Source organism: Haematobia irritans, chromosome 4 (genome assembly GCF_050003625.1).
Source record: "Haematobia irritans isolate KBUSLIRL chromosome 4, ASM5000362v1, whole genome shotgun sequence".
Classification (NCBI taxonomy): domain Eukaryota; kingdom Metazoa; phylum Arthropoda; class Insecta; order Diptera; family Muscidae; genus Haematobia; species Haematobia irritans.
The window spans coordinates 175,505,286-175,531,550 of NC_134400.1; the positions used below are offsets into that span (position 1 = coordinate 175,505,286).

The 26,265-nt window shown below is 33.2% G+C and overlaps 1 protein-coding gene and 1 non-coding gene across 3 annotated transcripts in view; one reads left to right on the top strand and one right to left on the bottom strand.

The window, feature by feature from the left end:
- Baldspot (elongation of very long chain fatty acids protein baldspot) overlaps nucleotides 1-25,932 on the top strand; it is a 91,446-nt gene extending 65,514 nt beyond the window's left edge. For both annotated transcript variants that reach the window (XM_075304080.1, XM_075304081.1), the window contains exons 3-4: nucleotides 12,591-12,728; nucleotides 24,743-25,932. In XM_075304080.1, coding sequence (XP_075160195.1) covers nucleotides 12,591-12,728; nucleotides 24,743-25,379 — 775 coding nt within the window. In that variant the 3' untranslated portion in view covers nucleotides 25,380-25,932. The remainder of the gene's footprint in view (nucleotides 1-12,590; nucleotides 12,729-24,742) is intronic.
- Nucleotides 2,381-2,566, bottom strand: LOC142237320 (U12 minor spliceosomal RNA). Its single transcript, XR_012722455.1, has one exon. It is a non-coding gene; the product is annotated as a U12 minor spliceosomal RNA (small nuclear RNA).
- Nucleotides 25,933-26,265: the final 333 nt, after the last annotated feature.

Here is a 26,265-nt window from a genome sequence, read left to right on the forward strand (position 1 = left end):
TTTATTGTCTTTAAGTTTTTATTAGCTGATTATACTTGCAAGGAAAACATCACCATAATATTTCGAATTAAATAGTTGATTGAAGTTGAAAACGTAATCAATTAAAACATTAATTGATACAATTAATTTTTTAATCAAATTATATAATAAAGTCTGCCAACAAAATGATAGACTTTTTTCAAGATTTTTGTTTCTTATCACAATTAATATTTAATTAAACAAAAAAAATATTTTCAATTTAAAATAAAGGGTGGTTAAAATTTCAAGGGCCGATGTTGATTTTGAATAAAACTCAAACTATTTAGAAAATTATTATAATTTTATTTTATTATGATATATTGGTATTACTCAATTATGTATGGAACAAAATATAGGCCAAATGGGCGCCGCGACCTCGGTGGCACACCTTCATCCGATGGTCCAAATTTTCGATGACGCTGAAGCATAATGGAAGTTCTATGCCGTTAATGTGACGAATTATCTCATCCTTTATCTCTTGAATTGTTGCTGGCTAATCGACGTACACCTTTTCTTTCAAATAACCCAAAAGAAAAAACTGCGGTGTCAAATCACATGGTCTTGGCGGCTAATGGACATCGCCATTACGGAGATAACACGGCCATTGAATTTGTTGCGCAAAAGAGCCATTGTTTCGCTAGCTGTGTGGCAAGTGGCACCGTCTTGCTGAAACCACATATCGTCACATCCATATCTTCCAATTCGGGTCATAAAAAGTTCGTTATCATCTCACGATAGCGAACACCATTCACAGTAACTGCCTGACCGGCCTCATTTTGGAAAAAATATGGCCCGATGATGCCGCCAGCCCATAAACCGCACCAAACAGTCACTCTTTGTGGGTGCATTCAGTGTTGCCAATTTGGTGCTTTTAGCACCAAATTTAGTGCTTTTTGATTTCTAAAAAGCACCAAATTGCCTTTTTGGTGCCTTTTCAAAAAAAGCACCAACTTGGTGCTTTCTGGCATTTTCATTTATTGCTTTTGGTGCTTTTTTATTTTGAACAGTATTAAGTTTAATTGATACAAAAATTTTGATTAGACATTCAAGAGCCGAAGAAACTCAAATTTATTGCCAAATATAGAATTTGATTGTTATGAAGTTGGTATTGATTTTTTTAATTAATATTGTTATTTAGGGTATTCTGTAGGAAAGTCGAGCGATGAGTGTCGAATTTTTGAATTTGGTAAAGATGTCATTAAAAGCGTTTGTATTAAATCCACAAAAGCACGCACAATGAAATAAGCAATAGACTCCTTCCATACATTAATATTTTGAAAGTTGAAAAACATCACTGATCAAAATGAATTGGACGAAAGCATTAAAACTGATCAAGGTGTATATTTGAATAGCGGCTCATAATGGTGAGTACTAAGTTTGAGTTTTGCCGCTAAAGTGAAAACTATGTCACTAAAAATGGACATAATATTATGCATATTTGCTGCAAAGTAATTGTGAAAAAAATGACTAAACTCGATCTTAATACCCACCTTAACTTCTTGAAATTCAATTCACAAAAGTTCGATAATACATGTTCGGAAGGTTTTTTTTTTTTTTTTTTTTTTTTTTTAGTAGAGCATTTAATTTTCGATTTTGTGGTGGAAGGTGGTATGTTAGGATTTATAATATTTTTTTGGTGCTTTTTGGCCTTGGGGAGTTGGAAACACTGGGTGCATTGGTTTTTCGACAATCACTCTTGGATTCTCATTCGCCCAAATGCGGCAATTCTGTTTATTGACGAATCCACTGAAGTGAGAATGTGCCTCATCACTGAAGATGACTTTCTTCGAAAATTGATCATCCAATGTTGCCATTTCTTGGAACCATTTAACACGTTGTTGGATTGTATATATCTCCATGGTTCAAATTGAGCAAGTCTGAAATAGAGAAATGTCAAATAAAATTCGGAAAAAAAAACTTGGCGTTTAGGTGTGGTTCACATTCAACATCGGCCCTTACAATTTAACCACTCTTTATAATTGAAAATTTTGTTAGGAAATAATTTTTTTTTCGAGTCGGATCCAAAGAATACCCAAACTAAAATTACAAAATTCATTAGAAATTATAAACTTTTATAAAATCGCAAGAAAATTATTGCATCTAAAGGTAAAATAATTATAAATAAAAATACGACAACTAATTGATTGTCATGTGGCAACAGTCTCAATTAAAAAATTGAGATTTTCCACTAAAATTAATTAAATTTTGAATTGAGCCAATTAAAAAAACTAATTGAGAGAGAGGTCGAAGAAATCAATTTTTTATTTTTAATTAAATTAAAATATAATTGGGTCAATTAATAATTTCGTGATTGAATCAGATAAAACTGTCTTCCACCACCAATTTCAAATTAATTTTTAACAGGGTAGATCGCTTCACCCAAACTCTACAGTCCGAAAAGTAGTGGACTCATGAGCTCAAAGGGACGACCTGTACCCTTTCAAAAATTTGTGCTTCACGTGGTATGTGCATACCACATTGCCTAGAAGCGCTCTGTCAAGCGATTAGCAAGACGCAATGGTTTTCCTTACTCATTAAATTTAGGCACGAGTAATTGCACTCAAAGATTGAAAATAAAAGAATGCAGAGATACAAAGCCATTGGGAATTATTTTCATACTGAAGCAAAAAACTTCTGCTGTAGAAGTAAATGAAACATGCACATGCTCTGCAAGAAACAGACAAATAAATGAACTCGAAGCTTTTACACAACTAGCTGGTGTCAGTATTGGTGATGGGAAGTATTATACAATTGGTACATTGCCCAATTTTGGTACATTTGGCATGTGGTATAAGGGATGGTACTTTGTTTTGTGTGCCAGAGAAAAACTATAGGCATTAGATTTTTTTTCACTTAAGTACTACCCACAAAAAATATTTTTCGTCTTCAATCACGAAATTAATTGATCCAATTAATTTTTAATAGAAATGTCTTCAATCACAGAAATGATAGTATCATTAAACAAGTATATACAGCAGTAAGTTCGGCCGGGCCGAATCTTAAATACCCACCACCATGAACCAAATATTAGGGTTTCCTTTGAAATTTCAGGAGGGCTTGAGGACTTGAGGACACAACCCGAAGATAAATTTAAAGATTTCACCTATGAGGACTATATCAGATTCTGGATTTATAAGAACCATTTTTGTTTGAGGTTTAGAGGAATCATTAACATCTCTTGTAAGTGTGCAAGAAAATTATAAAATAACGTCTTGATTTGAAATCTTAAATCTGTAGAAGTAAAATCTGGAAATTTTACATTGAGTTTCAAGCAATTTTCATGATCAGTGCGCCTTCTACACCCTCAAGAAGTGAGGTCGGTCTATATGGAGGCATTACCAAGAGGACCGATAAAAACTTAATCCGATACACGTTTTTGTGAGCCTAAAATACCAGAATATTTACAATTTCAGGCATATCAGATAAAAACTACGGTTTCTAGAAACCCAAGGAGTTAAATCGGGAGATCGTTCTTATGGGGGCTATACTAAAATATGGACCGATACTCACCATTTTCGGCACACCTCTTTGTGACCCGAAAATACCTCTAGATTTCCAATTTCAGGCAAATAGGATAAAAACTTCGGATTCTAGAAGCCCAAGAAGTAAAATTGGGGAATCGGTCTATATGGGGGCTATACCAAAATATGGATCGATACTCACCATTTTCGGCACACCCCTTTATGGTCCTAAAATACCTCTAGATTTCCAATTTCAGACAAATTGGATAAAAACTACGGTTTCTATAAGCCCAAGACCCCAAATCGGGAGATCGGTCTATATGGGGGCTATACCATAATATGGACCGATACTCACAATTTTTGGCACACGTATTTGTGGTTCTACAATACTTCTAGATTTCCAATTTCAGGTAAATTGAATAAAAACTGCGGTTTCTATAAGCCCAAGAAGTAAAATCGGGAGATCGGTCTATATGGGGGCTATACCAAAATATGGACCGATACTCACAATTTTTGGCACACATATTTGTGGTCCTACAATACCTCTAGATTTCCAATTTCGGATAAATTGAATAAAAACTGCAGTTTCTATAAGCCCAAGAAGTAAAATCGGGAGATCGGTCTATATGGGGGCTATACCAAAATATGGACCGATACTCACAATTTTTGGCACACGTATTTGTGGTCCTACAATACCTCTAGATTTCAAATTTCAGGTAAATTGAATAAAAACTGCGGTTTCTATAAGCCCAAGAAGTAAAATCGGGAGATCGGTCTATATGGGGGCTATACTAAAACGTGGACCGATACTCACCATTTTTGGCACATCTCTTTATGGTCATAAAATACCTCCAGATTTCAAATTTCAGGCAAATTGGATAAAAACTACGATTTCTATAAGCCCAAGACCCCAAATCGGGAGGTCGGTTTATATGGGGACTATATCAAAACCTGGACCGATATAGCCCATCTTCGAACTTGACCTGCCTGCAGACAAAAGACGAGCTTGTGCAAAATTTCAGCACGATTGCTTCATTATTGAAGTCTGTAGCGTGATTACAACAGACAGACAGACAGACAGACAGACGGACAGACGGACATCGTTATATCGTCTTAGAATTTCTCCCTGATCAAGAATATATATACTTTATATAGTCGGAAATCGATATTTCGATGCGTTACAAACGGAATGACAAACTTATTATACCCCCGTCACCATTCTATGGTGGTGGGTATAAAAAATTAATAGAAATTCAATTAAAAAATTAATTTGATCCAATCAAAAAATTAATTAACACTATTAATTTTTATGATTGATTTTTGTTTCAATGAAAAAATTATTTTAATCAATTAAATTTTTGATTGAATATTTTTTAAAACTCAATTAAGACTTTAATTGGAAAAAATTCGTAAAATTTTTGTCTGTGTATGTTCGGGTTTCCACCAAAACACTAAATTTTATATTGGCCTAAAGGCTTGGTTATTTTTACAATAAATATAAATAAAAAAATAAATTAAAAGAGAAAAATATATATGAAGGCGATTATATTTTGATCAAGTCTTTTCAAATTATGAATAGAAAATATCCTAGGCATTGATTGCGAAACATTTTATATATCTAAATTAATTGATCTAAAAAAGTAACCGTGAAAACAAGTTTTAAGATTTGGTGGTTTTCAGATTAGGTTAGGTATATTGACAGTCCGATATATGAGGCTCACTTAGACTATTCATTCCATTGTGATACCACAGGTATCTCACGAATAAATGAATTGAAGACCCTTAAAAAAATAGGCGGTAAATCGCACCATCTCGAACGTGAAATAAAATGTTCACCGAATTCGCCTTTTAATAATTTGATAAATTTCTTAAAAAATCGAAACAAATATTTTCAAAAATTACATTATTTGACTTAAGTAGATATTCGGGAGATTTACCATATTTTATTTTATGAACGAAGGACAATGTACATACTTAGTTGTTGTCTTTGTTTTATATTTAACCATTTTTACATTACAGTAACTAACAAACAAACTTGCAAATACATAAATAATAGAAGTTTAAGCGTTTGTGGTCGAAAAAAACGGTAATTTTCTATATTATTGTGAAAAAAGTTTAACTTCATAAACAAAAAAAAAAAACTCTTGAATCTATTTAGGTACTTTACATTGATACAAATACCAATATTGAAATTACCATCACTGGTCAACGTTGAAACTCCCATCACTGTTGAACATTCGTTTAGCAAGTCATTCATTGGCCTACCCAGTAAAGAAAATGCATAACAGAGTTTCGTCACTAAAGAGAAAATTAGTATTATTGAAAATGTAATTATACTACCGGCTCTCATCTGTTCTTTTTAACACATACTATATATGTATGTGTTTCGCAATTTAAACTTTTAATTCTAATATTAAATCTATAATAGTATACGATTAATTTCAAAATCTTGAATATTATTTAAAAAAATTTATTTCAACTTTGTTGATTGGGTTGTGTATGAGAAAAGCTTTTCAATGACAATTCACTCGATTTATGAGATAAAAGCTCAACATCCCAAAACACACACACCACTAAACATTGTTGTTATAAGCAGCTGGGGAAACAACACGTGGTGATTTAATTTCGTTTGGTGGTTTTTGCAGGGTGAAATGATGGAATGAATACCGGTGGTTCATATGAAAAAAGGTGTGTAGTGGTAGAGTTGCCATTCTCCCCATAAATTACTTATGGCACTGTTGATATTATTTCCCGTGTGACGTTTATCGTATTAATTTATATGGTAAAACTTGCCTTAAACCCTTCTTTACTTTTTTAAATGGAGATATCTACACACAAAAATTTTTTTTCTGATTCAATCACAAAATTAATAAATCCAATTAATTTTTTAATTGAAATGTCTTCAATCACGAAAATGATAGTATCAATCACAGTTTTAATTGGGCATAACATTTTTTTGATTAAAAAATTAATTGATTTGATTTGAAAATTTCAATTAATTTTTTAATTGATTCAATTGATGTTGACTGTAAAACTCAATTAACTTTTTGAATTAAAAACGTAACTTTTTTCAATTACTTTCTTATCTGACTTTGTGTTTTTAGTTTGATTTAAAAATTAATTGTTTGAAAGAAATTTTTATTTAAAAATGAAAAAAAAAAAAAAATCCATCACTTTTTTTTAACTGATTTAGTCTTTCAAGTTTGATTGAAAAATTTTAAAATTTTCAATCACTGACTTAATCAACTTAATACTTCTATCTGGGTTAAAAAGTTAATTGTGTTTATTAATTTGAAATTTTTTAAATTTGAATAAAATTTTTAACTCGAAATATATCGGTGATATTTTTTCTGTGTATAGGCTTGTTTTTGTTTAGTACGGGATACCCAACACGGTTGCCACAGTTGGTAGAATTCTACCAAAAATAGTAGAATTTTTACTGTTTGTTAGAATTCTTGTTGTTTTGGTAGATTTTGTAAAACATTCCCCTCCAATTATCAGGTACTTCAATATATAAAGAAAAATTTTATGCAGAAATAAATCTTTGACAAAATTTTATATAGAAATAAAATGTTGTCCAAATTTTCTATATGAATAAAAATTTGACCAAATTTTCTATAGATATAAAATTTCGACCAAATTTTGGCACGAGTGGCAACCGTGATACTATTGAATATTGAAATAAGTTTCATAGAAAAAAAAAAATAAACAAAGGCTTTTAAAAACATGGACATGTGAAAATAACATAAAAAAATTTTTCCCTTTGCGCTCGCGGTAATTATTTGGACATAGGTTGCATATATGTGAATTTCGAGTAAATGTGAATTTCTAGTTTCCATGGTAACTGTCAAACTAAAACATCTCAACCCGGTGTGAACGGTGAAATGTTTTGGAAAAACGAATGAGGAAAACGTGTCGGTGGGAACATAGCATAACGGACTAAAAGAAAACAGAGTACTCGTTTATCCAGGACATGCCCAAAAATGATCAACGCTGCATCAGCTGTTTAAAAACAATCACAGAAAAAATGTTAAATCTTAAGATTTTAACCTATAAAGTGCTCAAATAGTAATAAATATTTACTGCTGTGAGAGAATCTTCATTTTTAGCGTACTAATTCACATATATTTTTTTGAAATATTTTTTAAGTCATGGTGTTTCTAATGACAACAATATGTGATGGACATGAAAAATGTTACCGGTAAAATCCGCATATTTCAAAACAACCAATGCACACTCACTTATAAATTGACTTTATCGAAATGTTCCTAATTGTTATTAATTACGTTGATAGTAGTAATGAAAAGTGTGTAATAAATCTAACTAATGATTGCAAAAATCATAACTTTACTGATATAGAAATGAGTAATATTGGCATTTGTAGGAAACAAACTCAAATCTGGGGTATTCGATTTAGATAAGATTCGAGTATATATTTGTTTCGAATATAGAAATGTGTGGGGTAGGCTGGAAAATATAGAAATTTAGGGAACTTGAATATTGAGCAGAAATAGATAAAATTGTATACATTTACGGTAATGCACGTACATACATATATATTCTTAAATTAGTAGTGTGACAGAATCACATGGTGTGTTTGAGCAAAACAACAATAAAATTATGTTATATACAAAATGGGACAAAATTAGCTAATTGTGTTGTGCGCTTTACAGACTATCAGTTATTCCGAACGGAATGTCGGTGTTTTTAAAGAATCTTACAGTGTGTCGGATCGATACGACTTGTCGGCGATGACTAAATAATCGGTAAATGTGTTATCGATCCCATAAACATGCAGCAGTATCGATTATGCCTTCGGACTTAACTTATAATGTGCACAATATATGGGATATTTTCGACACGAGCACTGTCGTCCGGAATAACTGATAGTCTGTAAAGCGCATTAGTTCCATGTCATTTAGCATGGACTGTGTTAGCGTTGTGTCACTTTTTCTGTTCCATTTTATGTGAACCGCAAAATATCGTACTCTTTACAATCGTTTGCCATATTTTTTTTTGTTACTCTCTGATTATTTCCTTTTGAAGTGTATAGGTGAAGGATATAAGAACCTCATATAAGAAAATGTAGCAAAAACACCATGCCTTGGTGTATAAGAAAAAAAAAAAAAATATATATATATATATATATATATATATATATATATATATATATATATATATATATATATATATATATATATATATATATATATATATATATATATATATATATATATATATATATATATATATATATATATATATATATATATATATATATATATATATATATATATATATATATATATATATTATCGATATAGCCATGTCCGTCTGTCTGTCTGTCTGTTGTAATCACGCTACAGTCTTCACTAATAAAGCAATCGTGCTGAAATTTCGCACAAACTCGTCTTTTGTCTGCAGGCAGGTCAGGTTCGAAGGTGGGCTGTATCGGTCCAAGTTTTGATATAGTACCCATATAAACCGACCTCCCGATTTGGGGTCTTGGGCTTATAAAAACCTTAGTTTCTATCCAATTTGTCCGAAAATGGAAATCTAGAGGTATTTTATGACCACAAGAGGTATGCCAAAAATGGTAAGTATCGGTCCATGTTTTGGTATAGCCCCATATAGACCGATCTCCCCATTATATTTCTAGGGCTTCTAGAATCGATAGTTTCTATCCAATTCGCCGGAAATTGGAAATCTAGGGGTATTTTAGTACCATAAAGAGGTGTGCCAAAAATGGTGAATATCGGTCCATATTTCGGTATAGCCCCCATATAGACCGATCTCCAGTTTTTACTTCTTGGGCGTCTAAAATCTGTAGTTTTTATCCAATTTGCCTGAAATTAGAAATCTAGAGGTATTTTAAAACCCTAAAGAGGTGTGCTGAAAATGATGAGTATCGGAACATTTTTTTATATAGCCCCCATATATACCGATCTCCAGATTTTATTCTTGGGCTTATAGAAACCATAGATTTTATCCAACTTGCTTCAAATTGGAAATCTTGAGGTATTTTAGGACAATAAAAAGGTATGCCGAAAATGGTGAGTATAGGTCCATGTTTAGATATAGCCATCAGATCGACCGACCTCCCGATATTACTTTTTGGGGTTCTAGAAACCGTAATTGTTGTCCACTTTGCCTGAAATCGAAAATCTGGAGGTTTTCAGGAATACAAATAGGTGTGCAAGAAATGATTTTATTTTTTAGGCTTCTAGAATCCGTAGTTTTTACCCAATTTGCCTGAAATGAGAAATCTTCAGGTATTTTAGGACATTAAATATGAGAGCCGAAAATGGCGTGTATTGGTCCATGTTTTGGTTTATCTCCCAAATAGACGGATCTCCCGATTTTACTTCTTGGGCTTTTAGAAACCATAGTTTTTATCAAGTTTACATGAAATTTTAAATCTAGAAGTATTTTAGGAACATAAAGAGGTGTGCCGAAAATGGTCAATATCGGTCCATGTGCACTGATAATGAAAATTGCTTGAAACTGAATTATACTTTCCAGATTTTACTTCTGGTAATCATTTAAATATTGCGGGTAAAAATCTACAGATGTTAGATTTTAAATCAAGGCGTCATTTCATCGTTTTCTTGCACACTTGCACACGATGTTTATGATTCCTCTAAAACTCAAACAAATATGCTTCTTATAAATCCAGAATCTGATCTAGTCATCATAGGTAAAATCTTTGAATTTATCTTCGGGAAGTGTACTGGTTGAACTGATCTGCTTGTCATCAAATCCCCCTGAAAATTTCACAGGAAACTATAATATTTGATTCATGGTGGTGGGTATATAAGATTCGGCCCGGCCGAACTTACTGCTTTATATACTTGTTTTAATTGAAGATGATGATTGATGTAATTGATCGAAGCAGTTGCAATTAATAATTAATGGTATCAAATACTGTTAAGATTGAAGCAAATTCTTTCCAGTGTCTAGACCAGCTTGCGCCACGTTATTAATGTGTATTGATGCAATTTGTTTTATTTATTATTATTTTTTTTTTGCAATATATATATATATATATATATATATATATATATATATATATATATATATATATATATATATATATATATATATATATATATATATATATATATATATATATATATAAATCAAAACAAAAAACAGATTTAGTTAATAAACATTTTATTATCATTTATAAAATAAATGAATACGATTAGCATTCAGGGCATATTACAGAATATCACAGATTTTGTTGTTTGCTTCCAAATTAGCATAGGAAGAGAAAATAAGTATTTTCATAAATATTGTTTGATTTTTTACATGGAGGTATATGACCGCAGATATAAAGGAAACCTGTTACTCGGACTGTCACTTTTTAAATCAATTCATTTAATTATCAACTGTAAAGTATGTGTATGTGTGAATGAAACTGTCTGTCATGTGGTTTAGTATCATATTGGAGAAATTTTATGCTTGACGTATTATTGTATCACCGACATTTATTTTATTATTCTACATTTAACCCTCTAATGCCCAATCCCGCCTTTAGATGGGCTTCATTTAATAAGGAAGCTTTTAGTAAAACACACCTTAAGACAACAAAAATGGGTAAAATAAAAAGAAAACTTAGTTTAAACTGTTCAAGAGGCTTTGAAGCATATACTGAATTTTACCGTATAAATTTTTCAAGCTTAGTTTTCTTGCTTTTGTGTCGTTAACATTGAAAATTTAATCAGCTGGCAAAAAAATTGGGGCATTAGAGGGTTAACATTAAATGGAAATAAGATATAAAAAGTTTTCCTTTTTTGTTTCCTAACCAGTCGTTAACAAAAAAGTTCAATTATCATTAATCGTAATTAAATGTAATTGGTTGGTAACCGACGCTCTATCGAAAATGTAGAAATTTTTAACTAAAATATTTCGCTAATTGCAACATGACACAAATAAGTTTATAATTTTTGTCAAATTGAAGAGAAGTTATTAAAAATAATTATTTTTTCTGTTCTTTAAGAGAATTTCATAATTTAAAGGAATGTTTTCCTTTAAAAGTTTAATATTGTTAAAATGTGTTTAGCGCTGTTTGAAGTTCAAGACAGATACAATTTAAGGAAAATTTCCTTATTTAAGAAACTTGTGAAAGCATTTTAAGTAAACCTCACTCATTTTAGTAAATTATGAACTATTTTCCAATTTAGTAAAATTGAATGTTCTCCCATTTGGCGAAATTCAAGTACAATCAACTAATCTTCATGAATTAAAATAAAGCAATCGGCTATATAAATTATCCTCGACTCTGAAGTCGAATTTTTGATAGGCTGTTCAGTTGTTTCCTAACATTAAAAATCGACTAGACTATTTAAAAACAAAATAAAAATCAATTAGTGGAAATGTCGGCAGCGACTTTTGACAAGAAGCTGATTTACTACTTTTGTATCCCTTCTTAAGATTACTGCATGCAAATGCCTTTGATGGTTTTTAAACTGTCAATAAACTTAAAGAATGACTACACTCAAAGAAAAGTTTATTTGGATCCAAAGATTTTGACCTTCCCTTAAAGATTTTGGTATTGATTCAAAGATGCGGCTTCTTTAAAATAAAAAAAAAATTTAGCGACCTATCTGGCTTTAAATCTAGGACCAATAAAATTACAATTAGGATACAGATCTCATCAAATTTTCATTCTCTTTTCGCGGTTTATTAAAAAAGGTGCTCACGTACAAACAAATGTCAGTTTAAAAATCCTAATTATAATTATAAATCGAAAGTTTCAATATTTCAGTTAATTTCAGGACAATTTCTTTAAATCAAAAATGTGTTTCCTTACTTTAAGGAAAATTAGCCGTAGTTCAAGGACATGCGACTTTAACGGAGCGACGCAAATTTCCAAAATTTGTGTCCTAAATTTACAAACAAATGCCAGTTTATTTATTTTAATTAAATTTTCATTATTTTAAGAAAATTTGTCCTTAATATTTTGTAAATTTCGCATCTTAAAATTTAGGTTGCGTAATCTTTAATATCACGTAAATATTTTTTTCAGTGTACTGGCTGAAAATATCTATTCTACCTTTTTGAAAATAAATGTACTAATCTCAATTACTTTTCGTATTTTTCTTACAGATTTCAGTTACGTGGGCCATTAATTATATGGAACACTATGTTGGCCATGTTTAGTATTATGGGAGCATTCCGTACCGCGCCAGAGCTTTTGCATGTCTTACGCCATTATGGACTATTCCATTCCGTTTGTGTTCCTAGGTAAGTATATCGAGATATTCTTATATTTAAACTACACCGAAAAAAAGAATGAATTAACTCGTTCGAAATTTTAACTAAATTGTATTCCAAATTTGAGATTTCCACAAAGCGTTGTTAAAACCAGGAAAATGTAATGCCCTTTTGTACTTTTTAACTTCAGTTCACGAAAATAGACCCTCTCATAGAAGAATAAATGAACTAAAAGTATTTTTCGTGGATGGGGACAAAATTTTTGTGTTGGGCTCTTGGGGATTTGGTGGAGAATATCCCAAAATTTGGGGAGTTTTTTAAAATCGATTCAATGTAATACATCAAGTTTACCATAATGGGAGCCACCGTGGTGCAATGGTTAGCGTGTTCGCCTTGCATACACACGGTTCGTGGGTTCAAACCCAGTTTCGACCAAACACCAAAAACTTTTTCAGCAGTGAATTATCCCACCTCAGTAATGCTGGTGACATTTCTGAGTGTTTGAAAGCTTCTCTAAGTGGTTTCACTGCAATGTGGAATGCCGTTCGGACTCGGCTATAAAAAGGAGCTCCCTTGTCATTGAGCTTAACATAGAACCGGGTAGCACTCAGTGATAAGAGAGAAGTTCACCACTGTGGTATCACAATGGACTGAATAGTCTAAGTGAGCCTGAAATATAAAGGGTGATACGGTCAAAATTTGGTCAAGGGAAAACGCGTGTAAATCGGTGAAATCGTTTATTTAAAAAATCAAATTAAATTTCTTTTTCAAGTTCAATTAGTATAAAATTCAGGAAAAATATTCAGTTAGACTTTCGCTTTTCCAAATCCGAATTGCCGGGCCTCACGCTTGACACCTGCCATCAGATTTTGTACAGCCACCTTCTTCGCCGCAGAAAGCCAGTTTGCCTTGAACTGCTGCTCGTCCTTAGCAGTTTTTTGGTCTTCTTTAGGTTTCGCTTGACAATAGCCCAGTATTTCTCAATTGGGCGGAGCTCTGGCGTGTTGGGAGGGTTCTTGTCCTTGGGAACCACCTGCACGTTTTTCGGCGGCGTACCACTCCATGGCCTTTTTACCGTAATGACAAGATGCCAAATCCGGCCAAAACAGTACACTAAAAAAAAAACATACTCGGTTCCAAAGATTTTGTCTTTACTTTAAAAAATTTGGTATTGATTCCGAGCCAAAGAAGCGGAGAATACAAGTAAGGATACTTTTAAGACACAATTCTCTTTTAAATTTAGGTTTTGTGTACTTGCTTCTAGGAAGCAAATTTTAATTTTTCGCTTTCTCAGCTTTTTTTCTTCATATGCTATCAAAGTCCTTTAAAAACGAGTTAACGTCAACTTTATTTTCCAAATTAGGACTCGACTTCCAGTAGAAATTATGCTATGTTTGAAGTAAAAAACTTCTTTAAAATAAAGATTTGAAAAACATGTCCTATATTTGAACGATTTTTTGCTTTGTAGTCAAGATGCAAAAAGACAACAAATTTAAAGTCATTAAATTTAAAGAATTTTTCTGAATTATTAAAGTCAAGTTGACCTTAGCCTATAAATTTTTTCTTTCATGTTAAGATACCCATTTTTAAGTCAAATCACTTAATTATAAGGACAATACGACTTCATTGAAAAGTTTATCGACTTTTGGACAAGGAAAATAACTTTATTTTAGAGAAATGCGTCTTCTATGCTAAGCAAAATTTGTATTCGTATTTTAAAGACATGAAATCTTTGACCTCACGACAATATTTTTTTCAGTGTACGGAACAACTGTGTTTCTTCAGGAAAGGCAGCAGACGTTTATTCAAACACTCTTTCACGTACATTTCTTGGTTGACAGTCCCGGAAGCTATGAAAATGCTGCTTTTCAAGCCACAGGTACAGATGGCTTGCCAAACCAGATATTTCTTTGCGAACTTTGACAGTTTTATGTGCTTGAAAATATCTGCTACCTTTCCCCTTCCTTTTGCCGTATAAAACTCCTGTCCCGGAAGCTGCTTGTAGTCGGCTTTGACGTAGGTTTCGTCATCCATTACCACGCAGTCAAACTTCGTCAGCATCGTCGTGTACAGCCTCCGAGATCGCGCTTTGGCCGTCGTATTTTGTTTATCATCGCGATTTGGAGTCACTACCTTCCTGTAGTCGATAGCCCGGTTCGTTTTTTGGCTCGATGCACGGTTGTAGACGATACACCCAGCTTATTTGCGGCATCTCGGAGAGAGAGGTTAGGGTTTCGCTTGAAACTACCGGCAACTCTCTTTGTCGTCTCAGCGGCTTCCGGTTTTCGATTTCCCCCCGATCCAGACTTCCTGGCTGTCGACAAACGTTTTTTTTGCGTGCGAGTAGCTCGGATTTTCGCGATGGGCGAGCAAAATTTTGATACGCTGCTCTTCTTGCTTGTACGGCATTTTGACAACTGAAGAGTGAATTCCAAAATCAAAATAGGAGCAACATTCTACACACACACCTTCAAAATGAGGGGTGTTCAGGTTTTTTAAATGCAAAATTGAAAGAAATACGTCAAGTTTATATTGACCAAATTTTGACCATATCACACTTTAGGGCTGCCACTATACGTAACCTAACCTACAATAATGGTTGACACGAAATTCTTTTTATTTCTTTTTCTTTTCTACGGTATAGAATAGGGTGCACATGAAGTATTTGGAGTAGAAACGGACACCGAAGTTTTGTGTACCTCGAAAAACTTACTTAATACTTAGGCTAGGTTAGGTTAGGTACTCTAGTAGCAGGTCCACTTAGACTATTCATTGATACCACAATGATGAGTGCCCGATTCTATGTCTGAGTGCTGCCCGATTTCATGTCTATCTCAATAACAAAGTAGAGCATTTTTATAGTCGAGTCTGAACGGCATTTCACATTACGGTAAAACCACTTAAGGAAGCTTTAATATATTCCGAAATGTCACCACGATAACTGAGGGAATTCCACCACTGACAAATCTTTTGGTGTTCGTTTCAACCGGATTGAACCCATGACCCTTTGTATACATGGCAGTGTACCACGGTTGCTACAGTTGGAAGAATTCTTCCAAATTCTTCTACCAAAAATGGTAGACTTTTTACTGTTTGGTAGGGAGCCACCGTCGAGCAATGGTTAGCATGCCCGCCTTGCATACACAAGGTCGAGGGTTCGATTCCTGCTTCGACCGAACACCAAAAAGTTTTTCAGCGGTGGATTATCAGTAATGCTCAGTAATGCTGGTGACATTTCTGAGGGTTTCAAAACTTCTCTAAGTGGTTTCACTGCAATGTGGAACGCCGTTCGGACTCGGCTATAAAAGGAGGTCCCTTGTCATTGAGCTTAACATGGAATCGGGCAGCACTCAGTGATAAGGGAGAAGTTCACCAATGTTGTATCACAATGGATTGAATAGTCTAAGTGAGCCGGATACATCGGGCTGTCACCTAACCTAACTTACCCTACTGTTTGGTAGAATTATTGATGGTTTGGTAGATTTTGCAAAATATTCCTCTTCAACTAAGATGCGCTTCACAAATTTTATACAGAAATAGAATTTTGACAAAATTTTCTATAGAAATAAATTTTTGACAAAATTTTCTATAGAAATAAAAATTTGACAAAATTTTCTATAGAAATAAAAATTTGACAAAATTTTTTTTATAAAAATCAAATTTGACAAATTTTTCTATAGAAAGAAAATACTGACAAAATTTTTTATAGAAATCAAATGTTGACAAAATTATCCAGCAATAAAAGCGTCACCAAAAAAGTAGTGAAAATGGTCTTTTTGGATCCGGCAGTCGTGAAAAATTGCGCAGAAGCGATGAATTTAACATGGGCTTGTCAAAGGACGGATGCCCACTATTTCAACAGCCGTTGCACTGAATTTGCATCACTTCTTAAGGTGTGATTCGAATTCAGTGTTTTGGATGTGAATTAAAATATTTTGTAATATTTTGCCAAATAAATAATTTTTATAATTTTTTAAGCATTCTAACGCTTGTCTGAAACGTTTGACCTCAAATATTTTCAAAATATTCGCACTTTTTGTAGATTGGATTTAGCATTTGTTTTCGACAAAATTTTAATAATTTGTATTATTTTATTAATTCTTATTCTGTTTTTAACCTCTTTAAAACAAAAAACGTTAGAATTACCCATTAAAAATATGAAAAAAGCGAGTTGTCAAAATTGTATTAGAGGAACTTCCTGTGTAGTTAAAATAAAGAACATCTTTGGGAGGACATTTTTGGAAATGCTTTTCAAGTTGTGCCTTTGGAACAACTTTCAAATTTGTTTGCTAGGTTACTATGGAATATAATTTTGACAAAATTTCCTATAGAAATAAAATTTTTACAAAATTTTAATAGAAAAATAATTTTAACAAAATTTTTTATAAAAATAATATTTCGACAAAATTTTCTAAAGAAAAAAGTTTTTGCAAAAAATTCTATAGAAGTAAAATTTTGACAAAATTTTCTATAGAAGTAAAATTTTGACAAAATTTTCTATAGAAGTAGAATTTTGACAAAAAAATTCTTAAGAAAAGTTTTGGCAAAAATTTCTATAGTATTAAAATTTTAACAAAAATTTCTAAAGAAAAAGTTTTGGCAAAAAATTCTATAGAAGTAAAATTTTGACAAATTTTTCTATAGAAATAACATTTGGATAAATAAAATTTTGACATAATTTGTTGGTAGTGCTTGGTATAATTTGCTCCGTGGCAACCGTGGGTGGTACCCCTTACAAATACTTGAAAAAATAAGATCGTATTTCCCTCTGGTGATAAAATCAATTTTGCAAATTTAAATATAAATAACATATAACATACAATAAAATTGTGGAAATGAAGGCTTAAATTAAAAACCAGTAATTTCTGTATAGCAAACATCATTAAATTATAGCTCTCTCGTTCTTATTTTTCATCGAAATATTTCCACAGTAATTATTTGAAAAAATTCCATAATACCATAGCAGTTAAACTGACTTGTTAATCTTCAATGCATTTGGCAGTAGGCTGTCTCAGTTGAAACCAGTTTTTGAAATATGTTCCTCAAAACTGCATCATATTGTAAATGTTTACCGGTAAATTCTTAAGAAGTATCTTACGTCGTCATGTTTGTTGTTGGTTTTTTGTATATGCACGCTTGATAATGAACTTGAAAGTTCAAATAAGTTTGTATTGAAATTGAAATGGAGATAAAAGTTTTACGACACAGCTGTTTTGCGTTGACTGAACTAAAACGAATGGTATTTTAATGTGAATTTAGGCTACGTAACACGATATTGTACACGCGTAAACAAATTTAGTTTGTAATTTATATCTGAAAAAAGTAAACTGATAAGGTTGTACTACCTCCTGTGAAAATTTGAATTAAAGGTCGAAACTATATCTGTCCGGATTAGGAAGGCTGCACCCTCAAAAAAATCGCGTCTGTAACATATACCCCAAATACATTTTGCTTCAACCATATATATTTTCAGGATTGGTCCAAATAAAATATTGTTTGTATTGTTCAAACATATTATGTTTCACCTTAGGGCATACACTGGTAGTAAAAAATTTTAATGAAATTTTCTTTGTATGGACATATTTTTAAGGCGCCAATTGGTTCTAAACACATATATGTTTATAGGCTATTTCCAAATTAATATAGGTTTGCATCTAAGCATATTATATTTACAAACATTTTATGTCCCAAACATAATATGTTCTAACATAACATATATGTCCCAAACATGTTATGCTAGTTTATGAACATTATATGAATGCACTTAAAAATATTGTTTGAGTTCCAACCATATAATTTTTACACCCAAACATATGAAAAACAGTCTTTGTCGTCCGTGTGTATATTGAAAATTTAAAGAAAAAACGACAAATTGGACCACTGGTACCAGTCCTGTAATAGTCCGTTAGTGGTAATTTACACCAGTTTCCCGTAGGTTGTATACAAATTGATTTTTATACCCTGCGCCACACTGTGGAACAGGGTATTATAAGTTAGTGCATATGTTTGTAACACCCAGAAGGAGACGAGATAGACACATGGTTTCTTTGGCAATAATGCTCGGGGTGGTTCCCTGAGTCGATATAACCATGTCCGTCTGTCCATCCGTCCGTCCGTCTGTCTGTGAACACATTTTTGTGATCAAAGTCTAGGTCGCAGTTTAAGTCCAATCGACTTCAAATTTGGCACATGTTCCTGTTTTGGGTCAGAATAGAACCCTATTGATTTTGGAAGAAATCGGTTCAGATTTAGATATATCTCCCATATATATCTTTCGCCCGATATGCACTTATATGGATCCAGAAGCCAGAGTTTTATACCGATTTGCTTGAAATTTTGCACGAGGAGTACAATTGGTAGTATAGTCGAGTGTGCAAAATTTGATTGAAATCGGTTCAGATTTAGATATAGCTCCCATATATATCTTTTGCCCGATATGGACTTATATGGCCCCAGAAGCCAGAGTTTAGGCCCAATTTGGTTGAAATTTTGCACATGGAGTACAATTAGTAGTGTAGTCATGTGTGCCAAAATTGGTTGAAATCGGTTAAGATTTAGATATAGCTCCCATATATATCTTTCGCCCGATATGGACTAATATGGTCCTAGAAGCCAGAGGTTTGGCTCAATTTGATTGAAATTTTGCACTAAGAGTACAACTAAAAGTGTAGTTAAGTGTGCCAAATTTGATTGAAATCGGTTCAGATTTAGATATAGCTCCCATATATAGCTTTCGCCCGATTTACACTCATATGACCACAGAGGCCAATTTTTTACTCCGATTTAGTTGAAATTTTGCGCAGGGAGTATACTAAGCATTGTTGCTATGCGTGCCAAATTTGATTGAAATCGGTTCAAATTTAGGTATAGCTCCCATATATATGTTTTTCTGATTTCGACAAAAATTGTCAAAATACGAACATTTCCCTTTTAAAATCGCCTCTGCTTAGTCGAAAAGTTGTAAAAAATACTCTAATTTTCCTCTACTTCTAATACATATACAGCTGCGCTCAAAATAATAGTAGTAGCAAATAAATTAAAGCACCATCGTGATTTACAGTTTTTGTCGTAAAATTGATACTGTACTCAGTGTTTTTAGGTTGCCGAACATATAGACGGGATCCTCTTCAATCATAAAGCACCATTTTTGACTCATCCATCCAATGTTCCTCCATTTCTGTACTGGGGAATGTTCCTCCATTTCTGTACTGACCAATGGAAATCCTCTTGGGCATACTTTATTCTTTTCGATACATGTTTTTTTTTGAAAGGAGAGTAACTTTTCTTGGACTATGGACAGCTAAATTATTTTCGTCTTTTAATTGTTTGTAAGCTAGCTTATAACCCTTTTATTTGTTTTGGAGCTTGCAAAGGGATTCTTCTTATGTCGACAACAACAATAGCATCAGAAGTTAAACCAACGGTATTTTTTTATTATGCACACTCCAAACAATGATATAGTAAAAAACAAAGATAAAATAAACCTTTAGTGGAAGGAATAGAAGAAGCAGAAAAAAAATTCAGCACAGCACTACTATTATTTTGAGCACAACTGTATATCGAGCGATAAATCATAAATAAAGGTTTGTGAAGTTTACTTAAAATTGCTTCATATTTAAATCTTTCCCATATTTTTTTACTATCATTGTGTTTCACCCTAGTGCATTAGCCGACTTAAATTTCGAGTCTATAGAATTTGTAGTAGTCTATCAAATTCTGTCCAAATCGAGTGATATCTAAATGTATGCATTTGGGACAAACCTCTATATGTTCAGCACCCAACACATTTGACGGATGTGATATGGTATCGAAAATTTAGATCTACAAAGTGGTGCAGGGTATAATATAGTCGGCCCCGCCCGACTTTAGACTTTCCTTACTTGTTTATTATACATTGGGTTCTATATAAATATTTTTATTGAGGAACTTACATATTTGTTGTGTCCATGTAAATGCAAATTCGTTAATATAATTCAGATAATCTTTTGGTTTTGAAACTATTCAAACTCTCATAAATGTTTTATACGCTAGTAACTTGGCAAATAGTTTTCTTCGTTTTGAAACAGGTTATAAACAGATAAAACATCATTTCCGAATATCTTACAAATAAATAAATAAGCAAACAATTAATTTTGAATAAATTTGAATATATGTACATAGTTAATATCGAGTTCAATGCACTCGTTTCTTAAATAGCCTATAACTCATATAAAAGTTTTGATGTGTGGATTCATGCCACGGATTAAAAATAGATCTTTAAAATACAAAGTTATAAATTCAATCTGATTTAAATGAAAACACATTTTTAAAAGAACAACCCAGCAAACAGATTTTGGAAGTTCTTCCCAAATCATTAGTTTCAAAGTATGTATATCAAAAGTATTCCTCTAGAAATGAACTTAATTTTCACTTCACAAGAAGTTCTTTATGAGCACACATTAGCAAAAACAAGTATATGCGGCCGTAAGTTCGGCAAGACGGAATCTTATCTTAATTATGTGCAGGTATGGACCAATCTTTGCATAGTTGTTAGAGGTCATATACTAATGGTGATTTCGATTGGTAAAAAAATATGTTGCATATTTTACACCTTACCCCCATAAATCAAAAATTTTTGTTCGATTGGAAAATTTAGTGCAGCCTACCCAAAATGTGCATGTTCGATTGACGAGGTGTTACCCATCGCAAGAGCAAAAGTGCAACCCATTTTACACCGTAGCTGGACTACGGTGCAGGTGGTTACATTTCAATCAGATGTTGAAGACGCTTTTATTCTTCGACCTAAATAATAGCGTTGTTGCAAATACAAAAGAAAGTGAGTGATGCGTGTATTGTGGTTGCTTTTCAATTTCTTCAACACAGCTGATTAATTTACCATGAAGAAGCATATCAATTGTTTAGTGCCGCGACAACAAAATTCGATATTAAATATTTTTAATATAATAGCAAAATGCAAAAAGTAAATGCGTTTTTGTTTTGGCCAACACCATTGTAGATGCGCTATTGGAGAGTAGTTCTTCTGACGACGATGAAGAAGTTACAACATCATTGCTTGGACGAAATGACCAACGGCGAGTTAAAAACTTTGTTGAGGATGTAATTAATTTGTACTCTGAAGTAGAAGTAAGATCATTAAAAATATATAAAATCAAAAGTTTTAACAATTTCCCTTAGTTCAAGAAAAATTTGCGTGTTAGTCGAGATTCCAGTAATAGTTGTTAATAATAATCGAAATATTTCCGCCAAATTTCTTTGATTTTATATGTGTATACAGTGTTGCACCTGTTTTGTTCGTTTTCACACGCAAACGGTGTGGTAACACTGTGGTAACACCATAATATGTTGTACCATTTGTATGCAACACTTTTTTCTCCAAACGGATGGAATTTGCTCCTCTAAGAGGATCCGCAAGCAAAATCTGGGGATAGGTTTATATGAGAGCTATATATAATTATAGACCGATATGGACCAAGTTATGCGTGGTTGTTAGAGACCATATATTTACACAACATACAAAATTTCAACCAAATCGGATGGAATTTGTTTTTCGCAGTTTTGGGGTTCATATTTCGTTCTGTCATGAATGGATGGATGGTATCTTGCCACGTTGTTCTCTTTCTATCTCGGGATCTCCTGCCTGTTGGCCTTCGTTTCGGAAATCGTATATATGTATGTCATTCTTACAACATGTCCGAACCATCTCTATCCTGTCGTTTAGAGGTTCTAAGGATAAAAGAGATCGTATGGTATCGTTTCTTATTCTATATCGTCTCGTTTTTCCGACAGTTCGTCGTAGGTATTTCATTTCCGTATTTTGGATTCTGCTTTTGTTTTCCATCGATTCCCTTCCATATTTAAGAGTGGGAATATGTGTCGAATTATAGGCTGCTACTTTCGTCTCTATTCATATATCTCCTTTACTAGTGAAGTTCTTATTCAGAAAGTGATAGAGATTAGACGTGGCCGCTATTCTCGTGTTTAATTCTCTGTCCCATTTTCCATCTTCGCTTATATTTACCCCCAAATGTGGGTACTATGTTATCTTCGGTTTTCGAGTTGAAAATCACTTTATTTTCGTGATTACTTTTTCTGAAATAATCAAAATTATAAAAGAAAACAAACATATTCCTGTAAAGTCTTGCCGAAATCAAAAGGAACATGAAACTGCGCATCAATTGTGTTAGTTTAGCTGTTTCATATTGAAAGCGATATAGAATAATAAAGTAACTGCGAAAATTTCAACGCGAAAAGCGACACATGTTTCAGTGGTGTTTGTCCTACACTTATTTCGTGTCTGTTTTTATGCGGAAGCCTTTACTGTCATTTTCGCTAGATTTTAAGCGGAGTAGGCTAGAATTTCCACATCATCGGCATACACCAGCAGTGATATACTCACTGGTTTCATTTTAAAATTCCCAAGGGTTAATAGCTTAAATGTTTCTTTGCATTTTTTGATCACGCCGTCTAGGAGTACTGAAATTAATAAATAAAACAAAAAATGGATATGCACCGGACTATCTTAGCGAGCAAGTTCGATATGTTGGAAATGTACAACCATATACAATGGAAATGTATAACATCAGCAGCAATGCAGAAATTGCTTGCCCAAAAATTAAATAATATTTTAAGTGAAACAATTAAAAAAATAATTGAAACATATTTCTATGTGATATAACAGGTTGGCTGATAAGTCCCCGGTCTGACACATAGATGGCGTCGCTAGTATTAAATGCATATTATTTTTATATAGTACCAACCTTCAAATGATTCGTGTCAAAATTTGACGTCTGTTTTGTGAGATAGAACGTCTTTTGTGAAGCAACTTTTGTTATTGTGAAATAAATTGAAAAAAGGAATTTCGTGAAGGGAAAAAATACGATGGAAGCAAAAACTTGGCTTGATAATGAGTTTCCGGACTCTGTCCCAGGGAAATCAACAATAACTGATTGGTACGCAAAGTTCAAGCCTGGTGAAATGAGCACGGAGGACGGTGAACGCAGTGGACGCCTGAAAGAGGTGGTTACCGAGGAAAACAACAAAAAAATCCACAAAATGATTTTAATGATCGTAAAATGAAGTTGATCGAGATAGCAGAGGCCTTAAAGATATCAAAGGAACACGTTGGTCATATCATTTATCAATATTCGGATATGCGGAAGCTCTGTACAAAATGGTTGCCGCGCAAGCTCACATTTGACCAAAAACAACAACGTGTTAATGATTCTGAGCGGTGTTTGCAGCTGTTAACTCGTAATACACCCGAGTTTTTCCGTCGATATGTGACAAGGGAGCAAACATGGCTCCATCACTACACTCCTGAGTCCAATCGACAGTCGGCTGAGTGGACAGCGACCGGTGAACCGTCTCCGAAGCGTGGAAAGACTCAAAAGTCTGGAAAAGTAATGGCCTCTGTTTTTTGGGATGCGCATGGAATAATTTTTATCGATTATCTTGAGAAGGGAAAAACCATCAACAGTGACTATTGTATGGCGTTATTGGAGCGTTTGAAGGTCGAAATCGCGGCAAAACGGCCCCATATGAAGAAGAAAAAAATGTTGTTCCACCAAGACAACGCACCGTGCCACAAGTCATTGAGAACGATGGCAAAAATTCATGAATTGGGCTTCAAATTGCTTCCCCACCCACCGTATTCTCCAGATCTGGTCCCCAGCGAGTTTTTCTTGTTCTCAGACCTCAAAAGGATGCTCGCAGGGAAAAAATTTGGCTGCAATGAAGAGGTGATCGCCGAAACTGAGGCCTATTTTGAGGCAAAACCAAAGGAGTACTACCAAAATGGTATCAAAATATTGGAAGGTCGTTATAATCATTGTATCGCTCTTGACGGGAACTTTGTTGAATAATAAAAACGAATTTTGACAAAAAAATGTGTTTTTCTTTGTTAGACCGGGGACTTATCAGCCAACATGTTAAGTTATTAAAATTTAGTATAACACTTGCGTTGGGTTACAAAATGCAAAACTAAAGACGTTTTTTTCAATTATAGACAATTAAATGACAATTTTTTTTTTAATTTCTCATTGCAGTTACATTGAACAAGACCGTGTCTGTGGCTTTTGGACATGGTTATTTGTACTCTCCAAATTACCAGAATTGGGCGACACTATCTTCATTGTGTTGCGTAAACAGCCTTTGATCTTCCTGCATTGGTATCATCACATTACAGTGCTCATCTATTCCTGGTTCTCCTACACCGAATACACCTCATCGGCCCGTTGGTTCATTGTCATGAATTACTGTGTACATTCCGTTATGTACTCCTACTATGCTCTGAAAGCGGCCCGCTTCAATCCACCACGTTTCATTGCCATGATCATCACCTCGTTGCAATTGACTCAAATGATAATTGGCTGTGCCATTAATGTTTGGGCCCATGGCTTCCTTAAGACACACGGACCCCAGTCCTGTAACATTTCACAAACGAACATCAATCTCTCAATTGCCATGTACTTCAGTTATTTTGTCCTGTTTGCCCGTTTCTTCTACAAGGCCTATATTTCACCATCGGGCAAAAGTCGACGCATGGCTGCCTCCTTGGTTGCACAGAACTCGGCTAAATTGCAACCCACATCATCTACAACACCTCTCATCAGCAGCAAATCAGCCTCCTCAGCCACAACGAATGAAAACGATGTTCATTTGCGTAAAACTAAGGCGCAATAAGCACTCCAATTACACCTACAAATCAGGGGATATTTAATTATGTTTCTTTTTAATAATAATTATTATTTAGAAAACTTAAACTTACTAAGAAGAACTACAACAAACAAATGAGACCCAACAGCAACCAAAACAGTCGATTTCTTCTGTAGAAAAAAAAAACAAAGAACAAATTTAAAAAAACCAAACCAACAAAATCTATATTCTTAAACTCTACAAAACAAACCCACAACTATATAAAATATACAGCTATATAGTTGATATATATATATTTTACTATAGAATATATATGTATACTATGAAAAACAAAAAGCGAGAAAGAAAACGTTTGAAATTTTGTATAAAACAAATTCTGGATGTTGACTTTGTCAGGGTATATCCCATATGAATATAATTCACTTTTTCTGCTATCAATAAAGGTGAAAGTTTGAACTAGGGCCAACTTTGAATTTTTTTTTTGTTTATTTATTTTATTAAATATTATTTAGTAAATATATAGTACTAACCACAAAATCAATGAAATCAATAAATTGTGAATAATTTTAGATTTATTTAATATTATGAATTTTCTTTAAAGATCATTAGAAGAAATGTGAGCTTCAGCCGCTAATCTGCAGTAAATGTTAAATGTACGTAAACCCAAACATTGCGATTGTCGATAGGAGAAAACGTGTTCCCAATATTTCTATTGGAAAGAACAAAATCTGCAACCACAAAGCTTAAAAACACAATCATATCGATTTTCGGATGTGTTTTGTGTCGTTCGTCGCGGCACGGTAAATATGGTTGTGTTTAGCCGAAGCGAAATTATCCATCAATAATACTGTACTTTTATTTGTACGATTTTTTGGAAACTTTACGTTAAACACGTGGCAAGCAAAGAATGAAG